This window comes from Ailuropoda melanoleuca, chromosome 8 (genome assembly GCF_002007445.2).
Source record: "Ailuropoda melanoleuca isolate Jingjing chromosome 8, ASM200744v2, whole genome shotgun sequence".
Taxonomy (NCBI): domain Eukaryota; kingdom Metazoa; phylum Chordata; class Mammalia; order Carnivora; family Ursidae; genus Ailuropoda; species Ailuropoda melanoleuca.
This window is the reverse complement of record NC_048225.1, coordinates 92,108,147-92,128,575: the sequence shown is the minus strand read 5'-3', so window position 1 is coordinate 92,128,575 and position 20,429 is coordinate 92,108,147. Positions and strand designations below refer to the sequence as shown.

Here is a 20,429-nt window from a genome sequence, read left to right as displayed (position 1 = left end):
CGGAAACTCCACCCGCTGCAGTGGCGGCGTTCCGGCTGAGGCTCGGCGGGAGGGGGGAGGGTGGCGGGTGGCGGGTGGCAGTGGCGGCGGCGATGGGGGCGATGGGCGTAGGGTTTGTGGACTGTCACTGCCACCTCTCGGCCCCGGACTTTGACAGCGTATGTAAGGGCGAAGCCCGGCCCGTGGGAGCGGGGAGGGCCTCCTCCCCCGCGTCCTTTCCCTAAGGGTTGCTTTTGCTCTCTTCCCTTAGGACCAAGCGTCAAATCCTTCCAGGCCCCTGTTCATGGCCCTGCGTGACTTGCTCCTGACTCTATTTAACCTCAGTCATTCTGATTTTTCTTTCCGGTCCTGAATAGGGTTAAGCCCTCTATCTCTACATGGCTTTTATTCGCCCTCCCCGTTTACAAGAGGGCTTACCCTCTACCTCCCCTTGTCCCAGCTGTTTATCGCATGGGCCTCGCAGTTCCTGGCCTGGCCGAGCGTCCACTTTTCCTAGGAAAAGTGTGCTTTCAGCACTTAACGGCGCGCCTTGTGCTCCGGTTCTAACGGGGGAGTGAAGCAAACAGAACACAAACAAAATCAGAGTTACAAAGTGTTTTACCCGCTACATTGGAAACCAGAGACTGATAAAAGAGGAGGAAGAGCAGAGTCTCTTAAGGGGAAAAACCTCTCAAGAGGTGGCACTTCAGGGGCGCCTGGGTGGCGCAGTCTTTAAGCGTCTGCCTTCGGCTGAGGGGGTGATCCCAGCGTTCTGGGATCGAGCCCCACATCAGGCTCCTCCGCTGGGAGCCTGCTTTTTCCTCTCCCACTCCGCCTGCCTGTGTTCCCTCTCTCGCTGGCTGTCTCTGTCAAATAAATAAATAAAATCTTAAAAAAAAAAAAAAAAAGAGGTGACACTTAAGTTGGAACTGGAAAGGCAAAGAGCCAGCCAAGCAAGGAGGTGGGTGTATGGTGGTGTAGAAAGCAAGCAGGTCGCAGGCTCCAGACAGGGTAGAATTAACGCGTTCAAGCTACAGAAAGGCTAGGTGCAGGGTGATGAGCTAGAGAGAGCCATTGAAGTAAGACTAGAGGTTTGCAGGGGATAGGTGAAGTAGGTCGGTAAGGACAATGTGGATCCAGTAAAGGTGTTTTGGGTGTTTTTTTTTAAGGGAGAGTGATAAGATCTGATTTCCATCTTAAAAATGGAGAGCAAGTGTGGAAGTTAGAAAACCAGTTTGGAGGCTTTTGCTGTATGTAGACAGGAGATGGTGGTTGTAGGGGAGTTTGAGAAAAGCAGATGGATTCAGTGTGTTTTAGAGCTAGAATCTATGGTACATGCTGAGGAATTGGATGTGGCGAGGGAGAGGACATGAGGATGCTGGAGGGAGGATGGCGGTGCTGTTTACTGAGAGGAGGGAAGATTGTGCGGTTGGGGAGGGCAGATAAAAGGAATAGGTTTGTAGAGGAGAGCTATGTTTGGCACATGTTGAAGCCTAATATCCATCCAAGTGGAAATGTCATTTTTAAATGTCAGTCTTGGGCTCAGGAGAGAATTCTAGTCTGGAGCTCAAAATTGAGGACTCATTAGCATAATGATGTATCAAAACCTATGGATGAGATCACCTGAGGTGGGTAAAAGAGAGAGGAGCATAGGGTCCTGAAATCTTTAGAGGAGAGAGCCAGCTAAGGAGATTGAAAGTAGCAGCTGATGGAGGGTGGTGTTTTCAGGAGAGCGGTATTGCAGAAGCCAAGAGTGGGAAATAATTCAGGAAGGAAGGAATGGACAAGTGAGGAGTTCTTAATGCTGCTGAGGGGTAAAGTAAGAGGAGGACAGACAGTTGTCGTTTATATTTGACAATAACAGTTTCTGTTTTAGTGGAGTAGGAACAGAAGCCAGATTTTACTGAGAGAAAGGAAGAGTAAACAGAAGGTGGGGGAGTGTAGCTCTTCACATTCTTTCACACTGTTCCTTACCATTGTTGTCGTTCTTTATGGTGCCTCAACTACATTGATATATTCAGCCAAAGAGCAGTTACTTATTCATCTAAAATAATTGTGATTATTTATGCTTATTTTAGGATCTGGATGATGTGTTGGAGAAAGCCAAGAAAGTAAGTCAATATCTATAATTGCCCTTTGTTTTCCTATTAATTTCAAGCTAGAACAGCTTGAAATTTAGATACACTATGCCTATGTTGCTTTGTTAATAAAAAAGTAGCATTAATTGTTTACTATATGCCAGGCACTGAGCTAAGCCCTTTCTGTACATTATCTCATTTAATGTTTCACACCATTCTTATGAAGAAGATATGTTTTATAGCCAACCATTACCTGTTTGATAGAGGAGGAAACTCAGACCTAGGGATTAATTTATCCAAAGATACACTGCTAGAAAAGTGATACAGACAAGATAGTCTGAATCCAAAACATGTCCCCGCAGCTACCGTGCTTACCAGTTATATGGAACAGATTGGTCTGTCTGTCACTTCTAAAATTAACATTATTCCAGAGATCTTGGAGAAATTATAAAAGTTTTCTGAGACATTTTGATTTGTTGCAGGAAGATTACTAATTTTTGTAAGTTTTTATGAAATTCATTGTAACTACCACTTTGTAGCTTTCCCTTAAAGTGAGAGTCAGAAACAGTTGCTAATACATTTTTATATACACAACCATCATTCAATATGGCAGCTTAATTAGAGCATGGGCTCTGGAATTACATGGGCATAATGATCTTGAGCAAGTTATTTGGCTCCACCCAAAACTTCTGATCAATATGATGGATTACAGCAATGCCTACCTCATAGGGTTGTATAGATTAAATGAGGTAATATTTATATTCGCTGAACATAGTGCCTGAAACGTATAAGTACTCAGTGATAGCCATCAAGATTATATTGATGGAGTATGAGTGAGCAAGAATAACTAAAAGTACAGAAGACTTTAAATTTCTCTTCAGTTATGTTAGATGCATATTGTTTAAAACTCTATTCTGTTCATTTGTGTTTCAGGCCAACGTTATGGCTCTTGTGGTGGTTGCTGAACAGTCAGGGGAATTTGAAAAGATTATGCAGCTTTCAGAAAGGTGCTACTTTTCATCAAGAAGTTAAAGAGTTGCTGGGGTGCCTGGGTGGCTCAGTTCATTGAGCGTCTGCCTTCAGCTCAGGTCATGATCTCAGGGTCCTGGGATTGAGCCCCATATTGGGCTTCCTGATAGATGGAGAGTCCTCTTTTCTCTCTCTCCCTCTGCTCCTCCCCCCTGCTTTGTGCTCTCTCCCTCAAATAGAAAAATAACATCTTAAAAAAAAAAAAAAAGAATTTAAAGAGTTGCTAATAAGGATGCAGTTATGATGTCATATTTGTGCTTTCAAAGGTCATCCAATTTTAAAGAGAATGAGAAGAAAATCACATCAACATAGCCCTAAAAATTATTTCATACTTGTTCTTTAGCGTAGCATTGTCTACTAGTTTACTATTCCTGCTTTCTTAATTTATTCTACGTTTTTAGGTATAAGGGGTTTGTCCTGCCCTGCTTGGGTGTTCACCCTGTTCAAGGAGTTTCACCAAGAGATCAAAGAAGTGTCACATTAAAGGTAAAAGTTATGGGACGCCTGGGTAGCGCAGTCATTAGGTGTCTGCCTTCAGCTCAGGGCATGATCCTGGTGTTTAGGGATCGAGTCCCACATCGGGCTCCTCCAGTGGGAGCCTGCTTCTTCCTCTCCCACTCCCCCTGCTTGTGTTCCCTCTCTCGCTGGCTGCCTATCTCTGTCAAATAAATAAATAAATAATCTTAAAAAAAAATAAATAAAGGTAAAAGTCATATGAAACAAGAAGCATAAAAAATGATACCTTTTGACTCAGTAATGCTCCTCTGATTTATGTTCTAAGGCAATAATCCAGAAGAAGGAAACACTACCTTTCACAAAGGTGTTTGTTGCCACATTATCTGTAACAGAGAAAAAACAGAAACAGCCTAGAGGCTCAGAAATAAAGGAAAAATTAACTTGTAGACTGTTAAATATATGTAGAGTGTTAAATATATGTTAAATATATATGTATGTATGGACTGTATGCATGGAAAATGAGAACTATAAGGTTTATTTTATGTAGCAATGAGGAAAATGTTTACAATACAATATAGGGAGAAAAGCAGGATACCAAATGGTTTATTCCCTAGTTGTGACATTCATGTAAAAATATATTCTATAAGAAAAAGACTAGTGGGAAAAACACAGACATGACATTAGCTGTGATGATCGGGTATAATTATAAGTGACTTGTTTTCACATTTTTTACCAAGTTGTCATATTGCTTTGGCCAAAAAGTGATAAAATATCCAGAAAAGGAAAGGTAGAAATTCATAGGTGTAGTACCGTAAGGGAACAGATGAGTTCAGGTACACAGTATCTTCTTGAATATTAAACTGTCTCTAAAGGAATGCACTTAATCTATGAAACTGCACTGCTTTCATACCGACTCTAAAAAAAATCCTACTACAAGATCTCACTGACTCACAGTAGCCAATATGTCTCATATTTCAGAATTGTCTCTTGACTCAGCATCAGGGAGATACAGTTTCTTAAGTGCTTTATTACATAATGGGATTGATAACCCACCATTTTGAGGAAGTGAAGACTTTTTGTTACCTATGAATAAATTAAGATACAAGGTCTTTCATTTTTTATAATAATGAATCTGTATTTCTACATTAGGATACCCCAGGTAGCTCTATTTATTTTGAAACAAAATTGCTTTTAATTCACTTCGGGTAAAAATAAATACTTGTAATGTAGCTCTCCTGAATTGTTTTCCTGGGATGATAAAATTAGTTAAATTGCCAGAGAGATACAGTTCCCAAAATGTTGGGGATCGTAGCAGGACAGCATTTCTTTCATTTATATAGAGATTTATATGAATAGGCATTCATTTAGTCAGTCAGCAAGTATTTACTGAGTACTTACTGCATTCCAAGCTCTGCTGTAAGCACTATAGAGTGAAATGCCTCTCAGGGAAGTTAGATTCTAGTTGGGGGCAGACAGACAATCAAGAATCAGATACACGTAGGTAACAGTGCTTTAAGACAATAAAACAAGATTATGTGATAGGGATTATGGATGCTGATTTTTGGATTGTAGTCAAGGAAGACCTCTCTGAGGTGATGATATGAGAACTGCAACCTGAATGCTGTGAAGGAGTTGGCCCTGCAGAGAGAGGGCTCAGAGTGTTTTAGGCAAAGGAAACAACCAAGCACAAGGTCCTAAGGTAGGAACGAGCTTGATGTGGTCAAGAAACAGAAAGAGAGCTGATGTGACCAGAGGGAAGGAGAAGTAATGGTGGTGAGATCAGAGGGACTGGGCAGGGAGCACCTCGTCCAGGGCCTTGCTGGAGTTCAGTCTTCATCAGCAGGGGGATTCAAAGTGAGGAGGGACAAGATGGGATTTATGTTTTGAAGAGATCCCCTTGGGTATGGTGTGAAGAACAAATTTTGAAGAGTGCAAAAAAAGGAAGACACAAGGAGTGAGAAGACTATTGCAATAGCCCCTGTGAGAGACGATGACAGACTGGACCAGAGTGCTAGCGGTGGAGACGAAGGGAAGTCAGTGAATTTGACATATTTTGGCATAAATGTAGAACTGGTAGAACTAACTTACAAAACTAATGAAAATAGCAACAATAGACAGGTAATTCCAGATTCACAAAATCTCAGGATAGCCCTCCGGAAAACACTAGAGATAAGCGGTTATTCCTCTTTTATTCTTGGTGTGCTTGTAGTCTGTACCATAGTTTAATTTTCTCATAATGATTATATTATAAACCCCTAATATGTGGTACAAAGCAGGTGTGTAGTAAGTCTTTAGTAAATTCACTTGGTTCATAAAATTAAAGTTTCTGGGGTGCCTCGGTGGCTCAGTCAGTTGAATGTTGGGCCTCTTGACTTTAGCTCAGGTCATGATCCCAGGGTCATGAGATCAAACCCCATGCTGGGCTCTGCCCTGGGTGTGGAGCCTACTTGGGATTCTCTCTCCCTTTGGCCCTCCTCTCTCTCTCTCTCTCTAATAAAGTAAGTAAGTAAAATTAAAGCTGCCTAGCATCACACAGATCTTTCAGCATATTCCTGAACTTACTCATTCAATAAATATTACCACCAGGCAGGGCTTGGGCTCTAGAGATATTTCAGGGAACCACAATTCACTGTGTGTGATCTACTGCCCCCTGCAGGCAGGGCATGTACTCTGCAGTTGGCTCCAGTTCCTACTTGGCCCACTTCACTCATTTGTGTTACACGCCTGACCCTGTTTTCAAGATTGTGAAGACGAAACATTTTATTTAATAAAAAAAATCGATTGTAATTATTTAAAATCATTCAGAATAAATCTGTCCTTCCCTTTTGCCTTCATCCCCTTTTTTCCTCCTCCCTTCATCCTTCTCTCTTGTTTCGGCAGCATAGTGGGAACAACACAGGCTTTGAAGTCTCAGAGACCCGACCTCCTGGCTTGTTTGATCTTTGGCACTTCACTTTGCTAAGTGTCAATTTCCTCATTTGTAAACCATGGATAATTATACAGTGGTAGTAGTCCCGGTCATCGAGTGTAGAGGTATGGGATCTTTAAAAACCCCATATGGGGCGCCTGGGTGGCACAGCGGTTAAGCGTCTGCCTTCGGCTCAGGGCGTGATCCTGGCGTTATGGGATCGAGCCCCACATCAGGCTCCTTTGCTATGAGCCTGCTTTCTTCCTCTCCCACTCCTCCTGCTTGTGTTCCCTCTCTCGCTGGCTGTCTCTATCTCTGTCGAATAAATAAATAAAATCTTAAAAAAAAAAAATTAAAATAAAATAAAAAAAAAATAAAAACCCCATAATAGAACCATTAGCTATTAAAGAACTTGAGACCTCATGGAAGAGGTGGGAATAGAAATGAAGTCAGAAATAGATCTGTGGGGCCGTCTGGGTGGCTCAGTCGTTAAGCATCTGCCTTCGGCTCAGGGCATGGTCCCCGAGTTCTGGGATTGAGCCCCACATCCGGCTCCTCTGCTGGGAGCCTGCTTCTTCCTCTCCCACTCCCCCTGCCTGTGTTCCCTCTCTCGCTGGCTGTCTCTCTGTCAAATAAATAAATGAAATCTTTAAAAAAAAAAAAAAGAAATAGATCTATGAATGTCTTTATAAAACTGTTTACATCTATTGAAATAAAGTGATAGAGACCACACACAAAAATACACACATATAAAATTAGTAATATGAATTATATTAATTTCTATCTACTATTCTTGACTTGCCAGAAACTTCCAGATTACTTCCTGAGAGGTTGGAACAGTCTCATTGTAAATTTGTTTTTGCTTTTTTCACAGATAATACATAATCCAAGATGTATATTTTTCCTTCTATCTGGTCTTCATCCAAATGTACACTTTCTTTCCAAGACTTTCCAGGTGTCAACCATTTCCTGGGTAATCTCCAACTTCTCCAGCCCCTCTGAACCTCAGAGGCAGAGCAGTTTGGATGTTTGATATGGAAAAAGCTTTGGCTGACGCTGTTTAACCTCTGCTCTTGTCAGACACCTTCTCTGATCTCTAGGGTTTTATACTCTGAGCTCCTCATGACAGTGTTAATTCCTCTTTATCCAGTCTACTAGAATGTATTTCTACGGCCATGATCTACTCTGTCTCTCATGTTCTCTGTCTCCAGAGGCATTATTGTAAAATCTCCTCCCGCTCCTCTTCCATCTGTTTCACCTCTTTTCTTAATTCTCCTTTGTTCTGATTATCCTCAGTAGGAGTTCTTTGCAGTTTACATATCCTGAGACTAAACCCTCAAAGTAGTTTTAAAGATATCTAGAAGCAAATTTTACATATATTTGTCTTTCCTTTGTCTTACAAGGGAACCCTTACAGGGCAAATACCTTTAAGTGGAAATAATGGTACTTAGTTACTTCAATAATCAACAAACAAGATAATTAGTGTTTATAATGTTGAACCTTTAGGACAAAAATAGGCTAAGTAGAATTATAAAGACAAAAGAAATCAGTGAAAATAGTGCAGAGGAAGTATAGGGTTGTTGCTATTAAAAAACTCAAAAACCATTAGTATCCCAAGAGAAGAACATAACACAGTGCACTCCCCCAAAAACTCAATTACAAAGTGACTACCTGTTAGCTTTCTTCTCTCTTGGTCAGCTATTCCAGGAGGAAATCCAAATCAGTCCTAAATGTCAGGAAATTCCTCCTAAAGATTAGGAAGTGTTTAAGTCAGACTTTTCATTGAAAGTCATGTTCTTGTAACCTGACTGGGTGTGGGTGGTTTCTACTCAAATTTCCAAATAGTAGTGCTCACCATTGTAGAAGGATGACTGTCACTACTTCAACTGATTAAAGGTTTTGGTTTTTTTAAAAAGATTTTATTTATTTATTTGTTAGGGAGAGAGGCAGCGAGAGAGGGGACACAAGCAGGGGGAGTGGGAGAGGGAGAAGCAGGCTTCCCTCTGAGTAGAGAGCCCAACGTGGGGCTCGATCCCAGTACCCTGGGATCATGACCTGAACCGAAGGCAGACGCTTAACAACTGAGCCACCCAGGCACCCCTGAAAGGTGTTTTCTAAAGCATCAGTTCCCTTACCCTTCTATTTAAACAAATTTACCTTTTTTTTTTTCTCCTAGGATTTGGATGTAGCTTTGCCCATTATGGAGAATTATAAGGATCAGTTGTTGGCAATTGGAGAGGTAACACCAAATAGCTGATCAGATGACTTCTAATCCAGACTTTCGTATGATATAGGAGTATAATCTTTAGTTCACTTTTGGTGATTATAACTGACTTAGATAATTACATTCACCTCATTTAGCTGGATAATAATTTGTCAGCACTTCCTTAATAAGCTAAAGAGCCTGGGGGTAAGACAGTAGAAGGCCCCACCATACACTTATGTTGATGGAAGAAAACTACTTTATTAGCATTTCTGTGTATTTTGTTCTTTTTTTTTTTTCCTTTTCTTAAATAGGGTCGTCTCTATAGTTAGTTAACCAGTATATACAAACATACTTTAAATAGACTAGTTTGTTGGGGCCACCTGGCTGGCTCAGTTGGTGGAGCATGTGACTCTTGATCTCAGGGTCGTAAGTTCCAGCCCCACATTGAACGTAGAGTTTACTTAATAAATAAAATTTGTTTTTAAGAATTTAAAAGTAGGCTAGAGTTTGTAATTAAAGAACATTTTTTATTAAATAATTTGCAGTCGTGAAACATTTTTATCACTTGATATTAACTCCACTTCTAATCAAAGATAAAAGATAAGAGTAACACTTAAATTTAGAATATAGACTATAACAATGTATGCCAAAATAGTATTAAGGGAAACATTGATAATCTTCACTGTCCAATGTAATAACCACATACACATACACATTCAGCACTTGAAATGTGACGGGTCCAAATTGAGATATGCTATAATATAAAACACAAAGGATTTCAAAGTCTTAGTACCCCCCCCAAAAAAGAATGTAAAATAATGCAGTGATTTTTTTTATATTGATTTTGTGTTGAAATAATATTACTATATAATTATAATGATGTTTGGGACGTATAGCTTAAAGTATATCGTTAAAATAATTTCACCTGATTCTTGTTAGTGTTTGTAATGTGGCTACTAGGAAATGTGAAGTTATATATGTGACTTGCATGTATGGCTCCCATCATATTTCTCTTGGACAGCACTGCTCCACCCTGCTCCACAGGGTGTCTTTTGAATTCATTAAACAGTGAACGTGTAAATCTGTTTTGCTTTTCTATTACAGGTGGGACTAGATTTCTCCCCCAGATTTGCTGGCACTGATGAGCAGAAGGAAGAGCAACGGCAAGTCCTAGTCCAGCAGATCCAGTTCGCCAAAAGATTAAATTTGCCTTTGTAGGTTAATTGATCATCTTTCTGTAGTAATAGCTATAGAGCAAATTAAATAATGACTCTCCTGAGATGGAGCTCTGTATTTATTTTTCTCTAAATTACTTTAATGGAACAAAAATAATACTTTCAGATTAAGTACCTAAAAGGAATTTTTTGTCGTTAAACAGAAATGTTCACTCACGCTCTGCTGGAAGACCCACCATCAGCCTCTTAAATGAGCAAGGTATTTAGGTTCCTGAGAGAAATATGCCTACTATTTAAGTTTGACAGTTCCAGTCCATATTCTCATAGAATAAGCCATGTTTTAATTTGATTTCTTAAAGGGAAGGGAATGGGGCAAGGGTGGAGGTGGAAATAAACTAAGGTGATTTTGCAAGTCAGCCTACTTTCAAGTGTGATTATGACATTTTGAAGGCCAGCATAGAGCAAATGAAAAATCGGATCAAGTAATTTATATTCCTTAATTTAAAAATTAACAGCTCCAATTTTTTATCAGCTTAAGCAGCTGATTAATGAGAGAGGAAGAAACAAAGCAAAGATGGGTCTTGCATGTTTCTGGCTGCTGCCTCAGAAAATGGTATTATACAGATGGTGGCCATCATACTGAAAATGTGCTGTCATCTTCACCAGTTGCTCCTAAAGTAAAAATATATCTTAGAGCATTAATTTTCAGACTTTTTAAAGTACCATCCACAGTAAGAAATATACTTTGAGTGCTTTTTTTGGTACCAAGACTTTATGTACACATAAAGAGACTCAGTACGCACCCATATAGAAAACCACCAAAGTTTATGGAGAAGTACATCTATATGTATGTGCAGATAGGCATATATAAATATGTGCACATACATATATGCAGTCACACACATACATATAAGCATATGCTGGTCAGTTGTGGCCCACTAAATTGATTTCATAATTCACTTATGATTGTAATCCACTAATGATCACGCCTACTGTTCGAAAAAAACAGTATCAGATAGTAAAGGAAATGTAATTGTCTGCAACTAGAAAGCATTGTATTTCTCAGTGATGAGAATCACTGGAATTACTGAGAGCACGATTTTTAGTCAGGCTGAGCAGCTATCCTTTAAGAACTGGAAGTGATTTGGTAAAGCTAGTCCTGACTATCGAGTCTCTGAGTCATTGAACTCCCTGTTTCTTCTTTCACTAGCATCCTTGTTAAGGATAATTTCACTGCTTAAAAACCTAGTAGGAACCTTAATTTGACAGTTTACAAACTTCTAGAAAAGGTTTGATGGTATGAGAAGTTCAAATGTTTATTTAAAAATTTGTTTTGTTTTTTTTTTAATGTAGGCTCCATGCCCAGTATGGAGCCCAGCATGGGGCTTGAACTCACAACCCTGGGATCAAGACCTGAGCTGAAATCAAGAGCTGGATGCTTAACTGACTGAGCCACCCAGGGGCCCTTAAAAAATTGCATTTTGATTTTATTCTGAAAATAAGGAATGTCCTGTATTTTTTTATTTTACTGTTTGAACACTGTACATTTACCCTTTAGAAACCATAAAGGCATGTGACTTGGAAGAGCATGTGACTCTTGATCTCAGGGTGTTGAGTTCAACTCCATATGGGGTGTAGAGATTACTTAAATAAAACTTAAAAAAAAATCGTAGAACCTCGTCTTTATATTATAGTGACCAACATTTACTTAAAATTTATAACCTGTGTTGCCCAGTTTGATTAGTGGGAAAATTTCTTGTTAAGGAAATGAAAGGAAACTCTAAATTTTTAATCTTTAATCTTTGACAGGTGCTGACAAAGTGCTTCTGCATGCATTTGATGGTAGGCCATCTGTAGCCATGGAAGGAGTAAGAGCTGGGTACTTCTTCTCAATTCCTCCTTCTGTCATAAGAAGTGGACAGGTAAGTTCCTTAACTAAGCCTCATTTTATGCTTTGTGAAATACCCTTTAAAACATGGACTTTTTTTTTTAACATTTTAGTTTATTTGTCAGAGAGAGAGAGAGAGACAAAGAGACAGCGCACAAGCAAGGGGAGCAGCAGGCAGAGGGAGAAGCAGGCTCCCCTCTGAGCAGGGATCCTGATGCGGGGCTCAGTCCCAGGACTGGGACCATGACCTGAGCCGAAGGCAGACACTTAACGGACTGAGCCACCCAGGCGCCCAAAACATGAGCTTTTATTACACACTTACAATGCTATCCTAGTTACATTACAAAATTAATCATAGGTTCCTACCTCACACATATGAAAAGTAGCTCAAAAATGGATCAGAGACCTAAACATAAGAGCTAAAATTTATAGAAATATTAGAAGACAACAAATCAAAATCTTTGTAATCTTGGAATAGGCAGTGGTTTCTTAGATATGACACCAAAAGCACAAGCAACCAAAGAAAAAAATAAATTGGACATCATCAAAATTTAAAACTTCCACAATAATATAATTTTGAACTTTTATGCTTCAAAAGACACTATTGAGAAAGTGAAAAGATAACTCACAAAATGAGAAAAGGTATTTGCAAATTATATCTGATAAGGATCTAGTATCCAGAGTATATAAAACACCATTACAACTCACCAACTAAAAAGATAAGCTGGGGCACCTGGGTGGCTCAGTCAGTTAAGTGTCCAACTCTTGGTTTCAGCTCAGGTCATGGTCTTGGAGTCATGGGAGCCGGCCCTGTGTCCAGCTCCGCATTCAGTGCAGAGTCTGCTTCAGATTCTATCCCTCTAACCCGGCCAGCTGGTGTGCGCTTACTCTCTCTCTCTCTCAAATAAATAAAATTTTTAAAATAAATAAATAAAAGTATTTTATTGTCAAAAAATGCAAACCTTCATCTGAGCTTTCAGTGAGTCGTAATCTTTTTGCTGGTGGAGGTCTTGCCTCAATGCTGGTGGCTGCTGACTGATCAGGGTAGTGGTTGCTGAAGGCTCAGGTGGCTGAGGCAATTTCTTAAAATAAGACAACAGTGAAGTTTGCTGCATCCATTGACTCTTCCTTTCATGAATGATTTCTCTGTAGCATGCAATGCTATTTGATAGCGTTTTGCCCACAGTAGAACTTCTTTCAAAATTGGAGTCAATCCTCGTAAACCCTGCCACTGCTTTATCAACTAAGTATATATAATATTCTAAATCTTTTTTTGTCATTTCAACAGTCTTCACAGCATCTTCACCAGGAGTAGATTCCCTCTTAAGAAACTACTTTCTCTGTTCACCCATAAGAAGCAGCTCCTCATTCATTCAGGTTTTATCATGAAATTGCAACAATTCATTCACACCTTCAGGCTCCACTTCTTTTTTTTTTTTTTTTTAAGATTTTATTTATTTGACAGAGAGAGAGACAGCCAGCGAGAGAGGGAACACAAGCAGGGGGAGTGGGAGAGGAAGAAGCAGGCTCTCAGCAGAGGACAGGCTCCACTTCTGATTCCAGTTCTCTTACTGTTTCCACCACATCTGCAGTTACTTTTTCCGCTGAAGTCTTGAACCCCTCAAAGTCATTTATGAGGGTTAGAATCAGTTTCTTCCAAACTCCTGTTAATGTTGATATTTGGACCTCTTCCTATGACTTACAAATGTTTGTAATGGCATCTAGAATGATGAATCCTTTCCAGAAGATTTTCAGTATGCTTTGCCCGGATCCATCTGAGGAATCACTACCTATGTGGTACTAACTATAGCCTCGGAAAATGTATTTCTTAAATAATAAGACCTGAAAGTCAAAGTTATTGCTTGACCCACAGACTGCAGCATGGATGTTATGTTAGCAGGCATGGCAACAGCGTTACTTTCCTTGTCCGTCTCCATCAGAGTCCTTGCATGACCGGGTGCATTGTCAATGAGCAGTAATATTTTGGAAGAAATCTTTTTTGTCTCAACAGTGGACTTAATATTTATTAAATCATGTTGTAAACAGATGTACCTGCATCCAAGCTTTGTTGTTGCATTTATAGAGCACAAGCAGAAAAAATTTAGCACAATTTCTAAGGGCCCTAGGATTTTTGGAATTGTAAGTAAACCTTGGCTTCAACTGAAAGTCCAACCAACTGCATTAGCACCTAATGAGAGTGAGCCTGTCGTTTGAAGTTTTGAAGGCAGGCATAGACTTTTTCTCTCTAGCTATGAAAGTCCTAGATGGCATTTTCTTCCCACATAAGGCTGTTCTGTCTACACCGAAAATCTGTTGTTTAGCAGATTTTCATGGATCCTTTTAGCTCGATCTTCTGGGTAACTTGCTGCAGCTTCTATATCAGCACTTGCTGCTTCACGTTGCATTTTGATGTTACGGAGACGGCTTCTTTCTGTAAACCTCATAAACCAACCTCCCTTAGCTTCAAACTCTGCAGCTTCCTCACTTCTCTCAGCCTGTGTAGAACTGAAGGGCCTTGCTCTGAATGGAGCTTTGGCTAAAGGGAAGGTTGTGGCTGGTTTGATCTTCTCTCCAGACCACTCAAGCTTTTTCCATATCAGTAATAAGACTGTTTTGCTTTATCATTTGTGTCTCCCCTGGAGCAGCACTTTTAATTTCCTTCAAGAACTTCTCCTTTGCATTCACAACTCAGTGAACTGGCCCAAGAAGTCTCACTTTCAGCTTATCTTGGCTTTTCTCACCAGGCTTAATCATTTCTAGCTTTTGATTTAAAATGAGAAATGTGTGACTCTTCCTTTCCCTTGAACACTTAGAGGCCATTGTAGTGTTATTAGCTGGCCTCATTTCAGTATTGTGTGTCTCAGGAAATAGGCCCAAGGAGAGGAAGAGAGACCAGGGAATGGCTGTGGAGCAGTCAGAATACGTGCAACTTTTATCAGTTAAACTTACCGTCTTGTATGGGCTCAGGTGGCAGTGCCACAGAACAATCGCAATGGCGACATCAAAGATCACTGAGCACAGATCAGCGTAACAAATATAATAACAGTGAAAACGTTTGAAATATTGCAAGAATTACCAAAATGTGATACAGAGACATGAAGTGAGCAAATGCTGCGGGGAAAATGGCACCCATAGATTTGCAGGGTCACCGCAAACCTTCAATTTGTTAAAAAAAACAAAAACAAAAACCTCACTATCTGTGAAACACAATAGAACAAGGTGTGCCTAAAGGGGCGCCTGGGTGGCACAGCGGTTAAGCGTCTGCCTTCAGCTCAGGGCATGATCCCGGCGTTGTGGGTTCAAGCCCCACATCAGGCTCCTCTACTATGAGCCTGCTTCTTCCTCTCCCACTCTCCCTGCTTGTGTTCCCTCTCTCACTGGCTGTCTCTATCTCTGTAAAATAAATAAATAAAAAAAAAAAATCTTATAGTTTCATTTTATAGCGTAAGGTAGAACTTTAGATTATTTATTTAAAATCTTTCTTATTTTCTAATATAAATGTTTACTGCTATTGCTGCACTAGCACTAACCAGATCCTGTAGTTGCAATCCACAGGTTTTGATAGATACTGTATTTTCACTTCCTTTCAGTTTGAAATACTTTCTAATTGACCTTGTGGCTTCATCTTTAACCATATTGATTATTTCAAAGTGTGTTGCTCAATTTCCAAATACTTAGGAAAATATGTGGATATCTGCTTGTGTTTATAAGTATGGCTCTACCTCATCTGTAAAGTGATTGCGTAATACTTCACAATAGGGAGGTACGATAATTTATTTAATCATTACCTTAAGTAAAGGTCAGGTCATTTCTAGTTTTTCACAAATAGTGCTTCAGTATTCAGCCATAAAAAAGAATGAAATCTTTCCATTTCAACAAAATGGATGGACCAGAAGGGTATTATGCTAAGTGAAATAAATCAGACAGAAAAAGACAAATACCATATGATTTTACTTTTAAGTGGAATCTAAAAAAATGAAACAAATGGACAGAGAAAACCAGACAGACTCATAAGAGAACAAACTGGTGGTTGCCAGAAGGGAAGGGGGTGGGGAAATGGGCAAAATAGGTGAAGGGGGTTATGAGGTACAAACTTTCAGTTACAAAATAAGTTGTGGTGTTGAAAAGTACAGCATAGGGAATATTGTCAATAGTATTGTGATAATCTTGTATGGCGACAGGTAATAACTACATTTATTGTGGTGAGCATTTAGTAATGTATGTAATTAATTGAATATGAAAGCATGAATTTTAGGTTCCTGAAAAGTAGGATACATTAGTATATGGGTTTAATGCTCCTTTTTTTTTTTTATCTTATGTCTCATGTTTTAAACTGACTAGCTTTCTCTTTTCTCTAAGAAGCAGAAACTTGTGAAACAGTTGCCTTTAACTTCCATTTGCTTAGAAACAGATTCACCTGCACTAGGACCAGAAAAACAGGTAAGGGATTATCTAATTCCTACATTATTTAGATTGTCTTTCTTTTGAGCTATTTTCAGTTTAGCTGTGTTTCTCATTACAGTGTAAATACAATGAAATCCTGTTTTATTTTTTTTAAAGATTTTATTTATTTATTTATTTGGAAGAGAGAAGAGAGTGAATGAGAGGGAGAGAGAATCCCTCACAGAGCAGACTCCACGCTGAGCACAGCCCGATGCAGGGCTTGATCCCACGACCACAAGATCATGAACTGCTCCGAAACCAAGAGTCAGATGCTTAACCGACTGAGCCACCCAGGCACCCCCAATGGAATCCTATTCTAATGCTTGGTTGAGAGGTTTTGTTAATTATATAGCTGTTGTGCTCCAGCAAATATTGGAAATTGGCTAGGTCTTAATTTACATAATAATGAGAGCCAGACCAGTATAGTAAAAAAGTTCAGTGTCTAGAGTCAGAAAGACCTAGATTCAAATCCTATCTCTGCTACCCACTAGCTGTGTGACTTTGGGCAGGTTAGTTAATCTCTTTGAAACTGTTTCCTCAGGGGATGCCTGGGTGGCTCAGTCGGGTGAGTGTCTGCCTTCGGCTCAGGTCATGATCCTGAGATGGAGCCCCGCATGGGCCCCTGTTCAACGGGGAGTCTGCTTCTCCCTCTCCCTCTGCTCCTCCGCCTGCTCCTTCCCCCGCTCCCCCCCCACTCCCCCATGCTCTCTCTCAAATAAATAAATAAAATCTTAAAAAAAAAAACCTGTTTCCTCATTTACAAAATAACAATAATAACATTAGAATATTACACTGTGGATTAAATGAAATAATGTATATCAAATGTCTAGCAGTGTCTGGTATATAGTAGATGCTCAAGAAACATTTATTTTTCTTCTCTTAATTAGCATGTTACAATGACGCTCTGTTTCTTTCAGTACAAATATTAATATAGTCATGGATTTACTGATGTGGTCTTTGCTCTACATTTTGTTATTATAGGCCACAAAGAATCATACTTTAAATATTGCTACCTTTTAAAATTATAACCAAAAGGAAGCCAGAGTATCTACTCTTTTTGCCTTAGTGCCTATTATATTCGCCTCCCAGCGTGTAGCTTACTTGTGCCCTTGACTGCCCATCAGATATGTGTCTCCAGGCCTACCAGGTTCAGAAGACTGGCTCTCAAGATTCAGAGGTTTGGGAGTAGTCGTGATGTGATTTTTTTTTTTTTTTTTTTTTTTTTTTTTTTTAAATTTTTTTTTTTTTTTTTNCAGAGATAGAGACAGCCAGCGAGAGAGGGAACACAAGCAGGGGGAGTGGGAGAGGAAGAAGCAGGCTCATAGCAGAGGAGCCTGATGTGGGGCTCGATCCCGTAACGCCGGGATCACGCCCTGAGCCGAAGGCAGAGGCTTAACCGCTGTGCCACCCAGGCGCCCCCGTGATGTGATTTTTAATAAACTATGATTGTTTATGATTGCAGTGTGACTATTGCTAATTAATGTCCAATTGGATACAAATTTTATCAGTCAGCTCTTAAAAGAATATAGAAGACAGAAAAATCACAGCACAAGTTACTTTTTTTGTCTGGATATAGGACAAAATGGTACAGAATTGCTTTCCTGGTTAGTGTAAACTAGAAGGAAAAGGACCTAGCATTTTTTTTTCCCTAAGCAGGAATGAATTTCATTTTTTTTTCTTTTTCCTTTTTTTTTTTTTAATTTATTTGAGAGAGCGTGTGCATACACGCACATGAGCTGGGGGAGGGGCAGAGGGAGAAGCAGACTCCCCACTGAGCAGGGAGCTCCATGTGGGACTCAATCCCAGGACCCTGGGATCATAACCTGAACCAAAAGCAGACGCTTAACCAACTGAGCCACCTAGGTTCCCCAACAGGAATGAATTTCAAATGCTATTTTAGTTGATTTGACAAGAATTCCGGCGCCTTGCACATAACAGGTACTCAGAAGTACTTACTGAATCAATAAATTTTGTAGTTTGAATATGCTTTTTGTTAAGTAAAATGTGTTTAGAAAATTAGAGAACACAGAAAATCATAAACAAGAAAATAGAACCATCTACCACCGAGAGGCTACCGCTGGAGCACAGTGGCTCAGAGCACAAACTGACGCCGGATTGCTCAGGCTCAAACCTCAGCCATCTGACATACTAGTTTTGTAGGATTCCTTCTTACCTATAAAAACAGCACACAGGTAAAACTGCTAACAATAGTCCCTATCTCACAGAGCTACTTGGAGGAATAAGTGAGAAATTCCATGAAAAAGCTGACAACAAAACCTTAGTAAGCACTAAATAAATGTAAGTTTTTATGTCCTTCCAGCCTTTTTAACATCCATATATGTACATATATATTTTTTTCATAAAAATAGGATTCGCTTGAACACATTTTATGACTTGCTTTTATGTGGTATCTGTATATGTCAATAACTATACTTTTCCTCATCAGATTTAATAACTGCATGATATTCCAGTGTGTGAACACACCACAATATAAGTAGCTTGATATTGTCATTTATGTTGTTTCCAACACAGTATCATAACAATATAATGAACGTCTTGGAACAAAAGTCTAAGTGCACATTTTTCGTTGTTTTTTAGGCTGATTATCAAGGTCACTTTTTTAAACGTTAGTAGTTATCTTATTCCTCTGAATGTTATCATCCTGAGTAGAAAAAAATAATCAAATTCATAAAATCTGAATACTACCGATTATAGATACACCGTTTTATGACCATTAAAAAAGAAAAAAACACTGCCAGTTATGCTACGACATGCCACTGAACGTAGGTAAAACATATATCAATTTCAGAGATGTTGAATAGGAGGAAATGTGTCTTAGAATCAGTGAAATACCAGTGCATAACCTATCTCGTCTTCCAGACACACAGTAGCAATTCTTGAATCCAACTGTAATAATTACCTGTGAGGTGAAGAGGCCAAGCCGCAGAGCAGTGACCTTTATAAGCACTCACTTATGCAACAAACTAAGCACAGTTAATCCATCAGGTCAGGCAGGTCACCAAATGTTGACCATCTGCAGACTGCTTCATATGCTAGGTGCCGGGACCTCAGTGGGAATACCACAGAGCTCTTTTCAAGAGCAACACCAACTTACAATCAATGTTGGACAGGCCAGCCTTGCAGCTGTAGCTTTTAAGCTGAAGTTCAGGGCCTTCTCCCCAGCCTTGCCTCCTGGCCTCCCCTAACCTGCCCATTAAAAAAAAAAAAAAGCTCATTGGTTCTTACCAACTCACTTTGTTCTGTTTTATCTATGGTCTCCAAGATTGTTTTCCTTGAGTGTCATGTCTGATTGACTTTCTGCTTTGTTCTGTTTCAGGTACGAAATGAACCCCAAAACATTTCCATTTCAGCAGAATATATTGCCCAGGTGAAGGGGATCTCAGTAGAAGAAGTTATAGAAGTGACAACACAGAATGCATTGAGACTGTTTCCCAAGCTTCAGCACCTGCTCCAGAAATAGCTTCGAAGCCAAATCTGCTGTGGGGACGGCACTGAGAGAAAGAAATATTTTGAGTAAGAGTCTGAGCTGAAGAGGCCATCATCTAAAGACACTGACAATTATAAATTTAAAGAAATATTTCCCCTAAAACCGGGCTTGGATCCTGAAACCCTGGATTCTGATTCTACCTTGTACTTCTTTATAATTAATGGAGTCCTAGCAGGAGATTGGGAAGCACCACTGCTTCTTACCATACCCCATTAAGTAGAACCACCATATGACCTGTAGCCATTTCTTCTGGCAAGGGAGGCTCCCCCAGGTAAGACACGAGCACTACGGGGACAGTAGACGTTGATCCTTCACCACCGTAGGATTTATCTAGTAGAAAGAGATCATCTCGTTTCTTACACTGTCAGAGATCTCTTCTCTGGGTTTGTAAAATTTAATTGTTAGTACTTTGAATTACTTCTTTTTTTTTTTTTAATGATTTTTTATTATATTATGTTAGTCACCATACGGTACATCCCCGGCTTCCAATGTAAAGCTCGATGATTCATTAGTTGCATATAACACCCAGTGCACCATGCAATACGTGCCCTCCTTACTACCCATCACCGGTCTATCCCATTCCCCCACCCCCCTCCCCTCTGAGGCCCCCAGTTTGTTTCTCATAGTCCATAGTCTCTCATGTTTCATTCCCCCTTCTGATTACCCCCCCTTTCTTTATCCCTTTCTTCCCCTACTGATCTTCCTAGTTCTTATGTTCCATAGATGAGAGAAATCATATGATAGTTGTCTTTCTCTGCT

At 39.7% G+C, this 20,429-nt stretch overlaps 1 protein-coding gene across 4 annotated transcripts; it reads left to right on the top strand.

Moving 5' to 3' along the window:
• Positions 1-24: 24 nt before the first annotated feature.
• TATDN3 (TatD DNase domain containing 3) lies at positions 25-20,207 on the top strand. 4 transcript variants are annotated; one of them, XM_034666883.1, is made up of 10 exons: positions 31-158; positions 2,058-2,090; positions 2,991-3,064; positions 3,488-3,572; positions 8,627-8,689; positions 9,761-9,870; positions 10,035-10,090; positions 11,641-11,753; positions 16,082-16,159; positions 19,500-20,207. In XM_034666883.1, the coding sequence occupies exons 1-10, from the start codon at positions 93-95 to the stop codon at positions 19,641-19,643; spliced, it is 822 nt and encodes a 273-aa protein (XP_034522774.1). In that variant the 5' UTR covers positions 31-92; the 3' UTR covers positions 19,644-20,207. The 4 variants fall into 4 exon arrangements, with proteins under 4 accessions (XP_034522775.1, XP_034522774.1, XP_011220582.2 ...); XM_011222280.3 differs by having other exon boundaries at positions 16,079-16,159; XM_034666884.1 differs by lacking the exon at positions 2,991-3,064 and having other exon boundaries at positions 25-158; positions 16,079-16,159.
• Positions 20,208-20,429: the final 222 nt, after the last annotated feature.

Coding starts and splice junctions, on each gene's coding strand:
- TATDN3 (XM_011222280.3), top strand. CDS start 93: ATGGGGGCGATGGGCGTAGGGTTTGTGGACTGTCACTGCCACCTCTCG. Junction 2,091..2,990: donor TGTTGGAGAAAGCCAAGAAA/GTAAGTCAATAT, acceptor TTTGTGTTTCAG/GCCAACGTTATGGCTCTTGT. Junction 9,871..10,034: donor AAAAGATTAAATTTGCCTTT/GTAGGTTAATTG, acceptor GTCGTTAAACAG/AAATGTTCACTCACGCTCTG.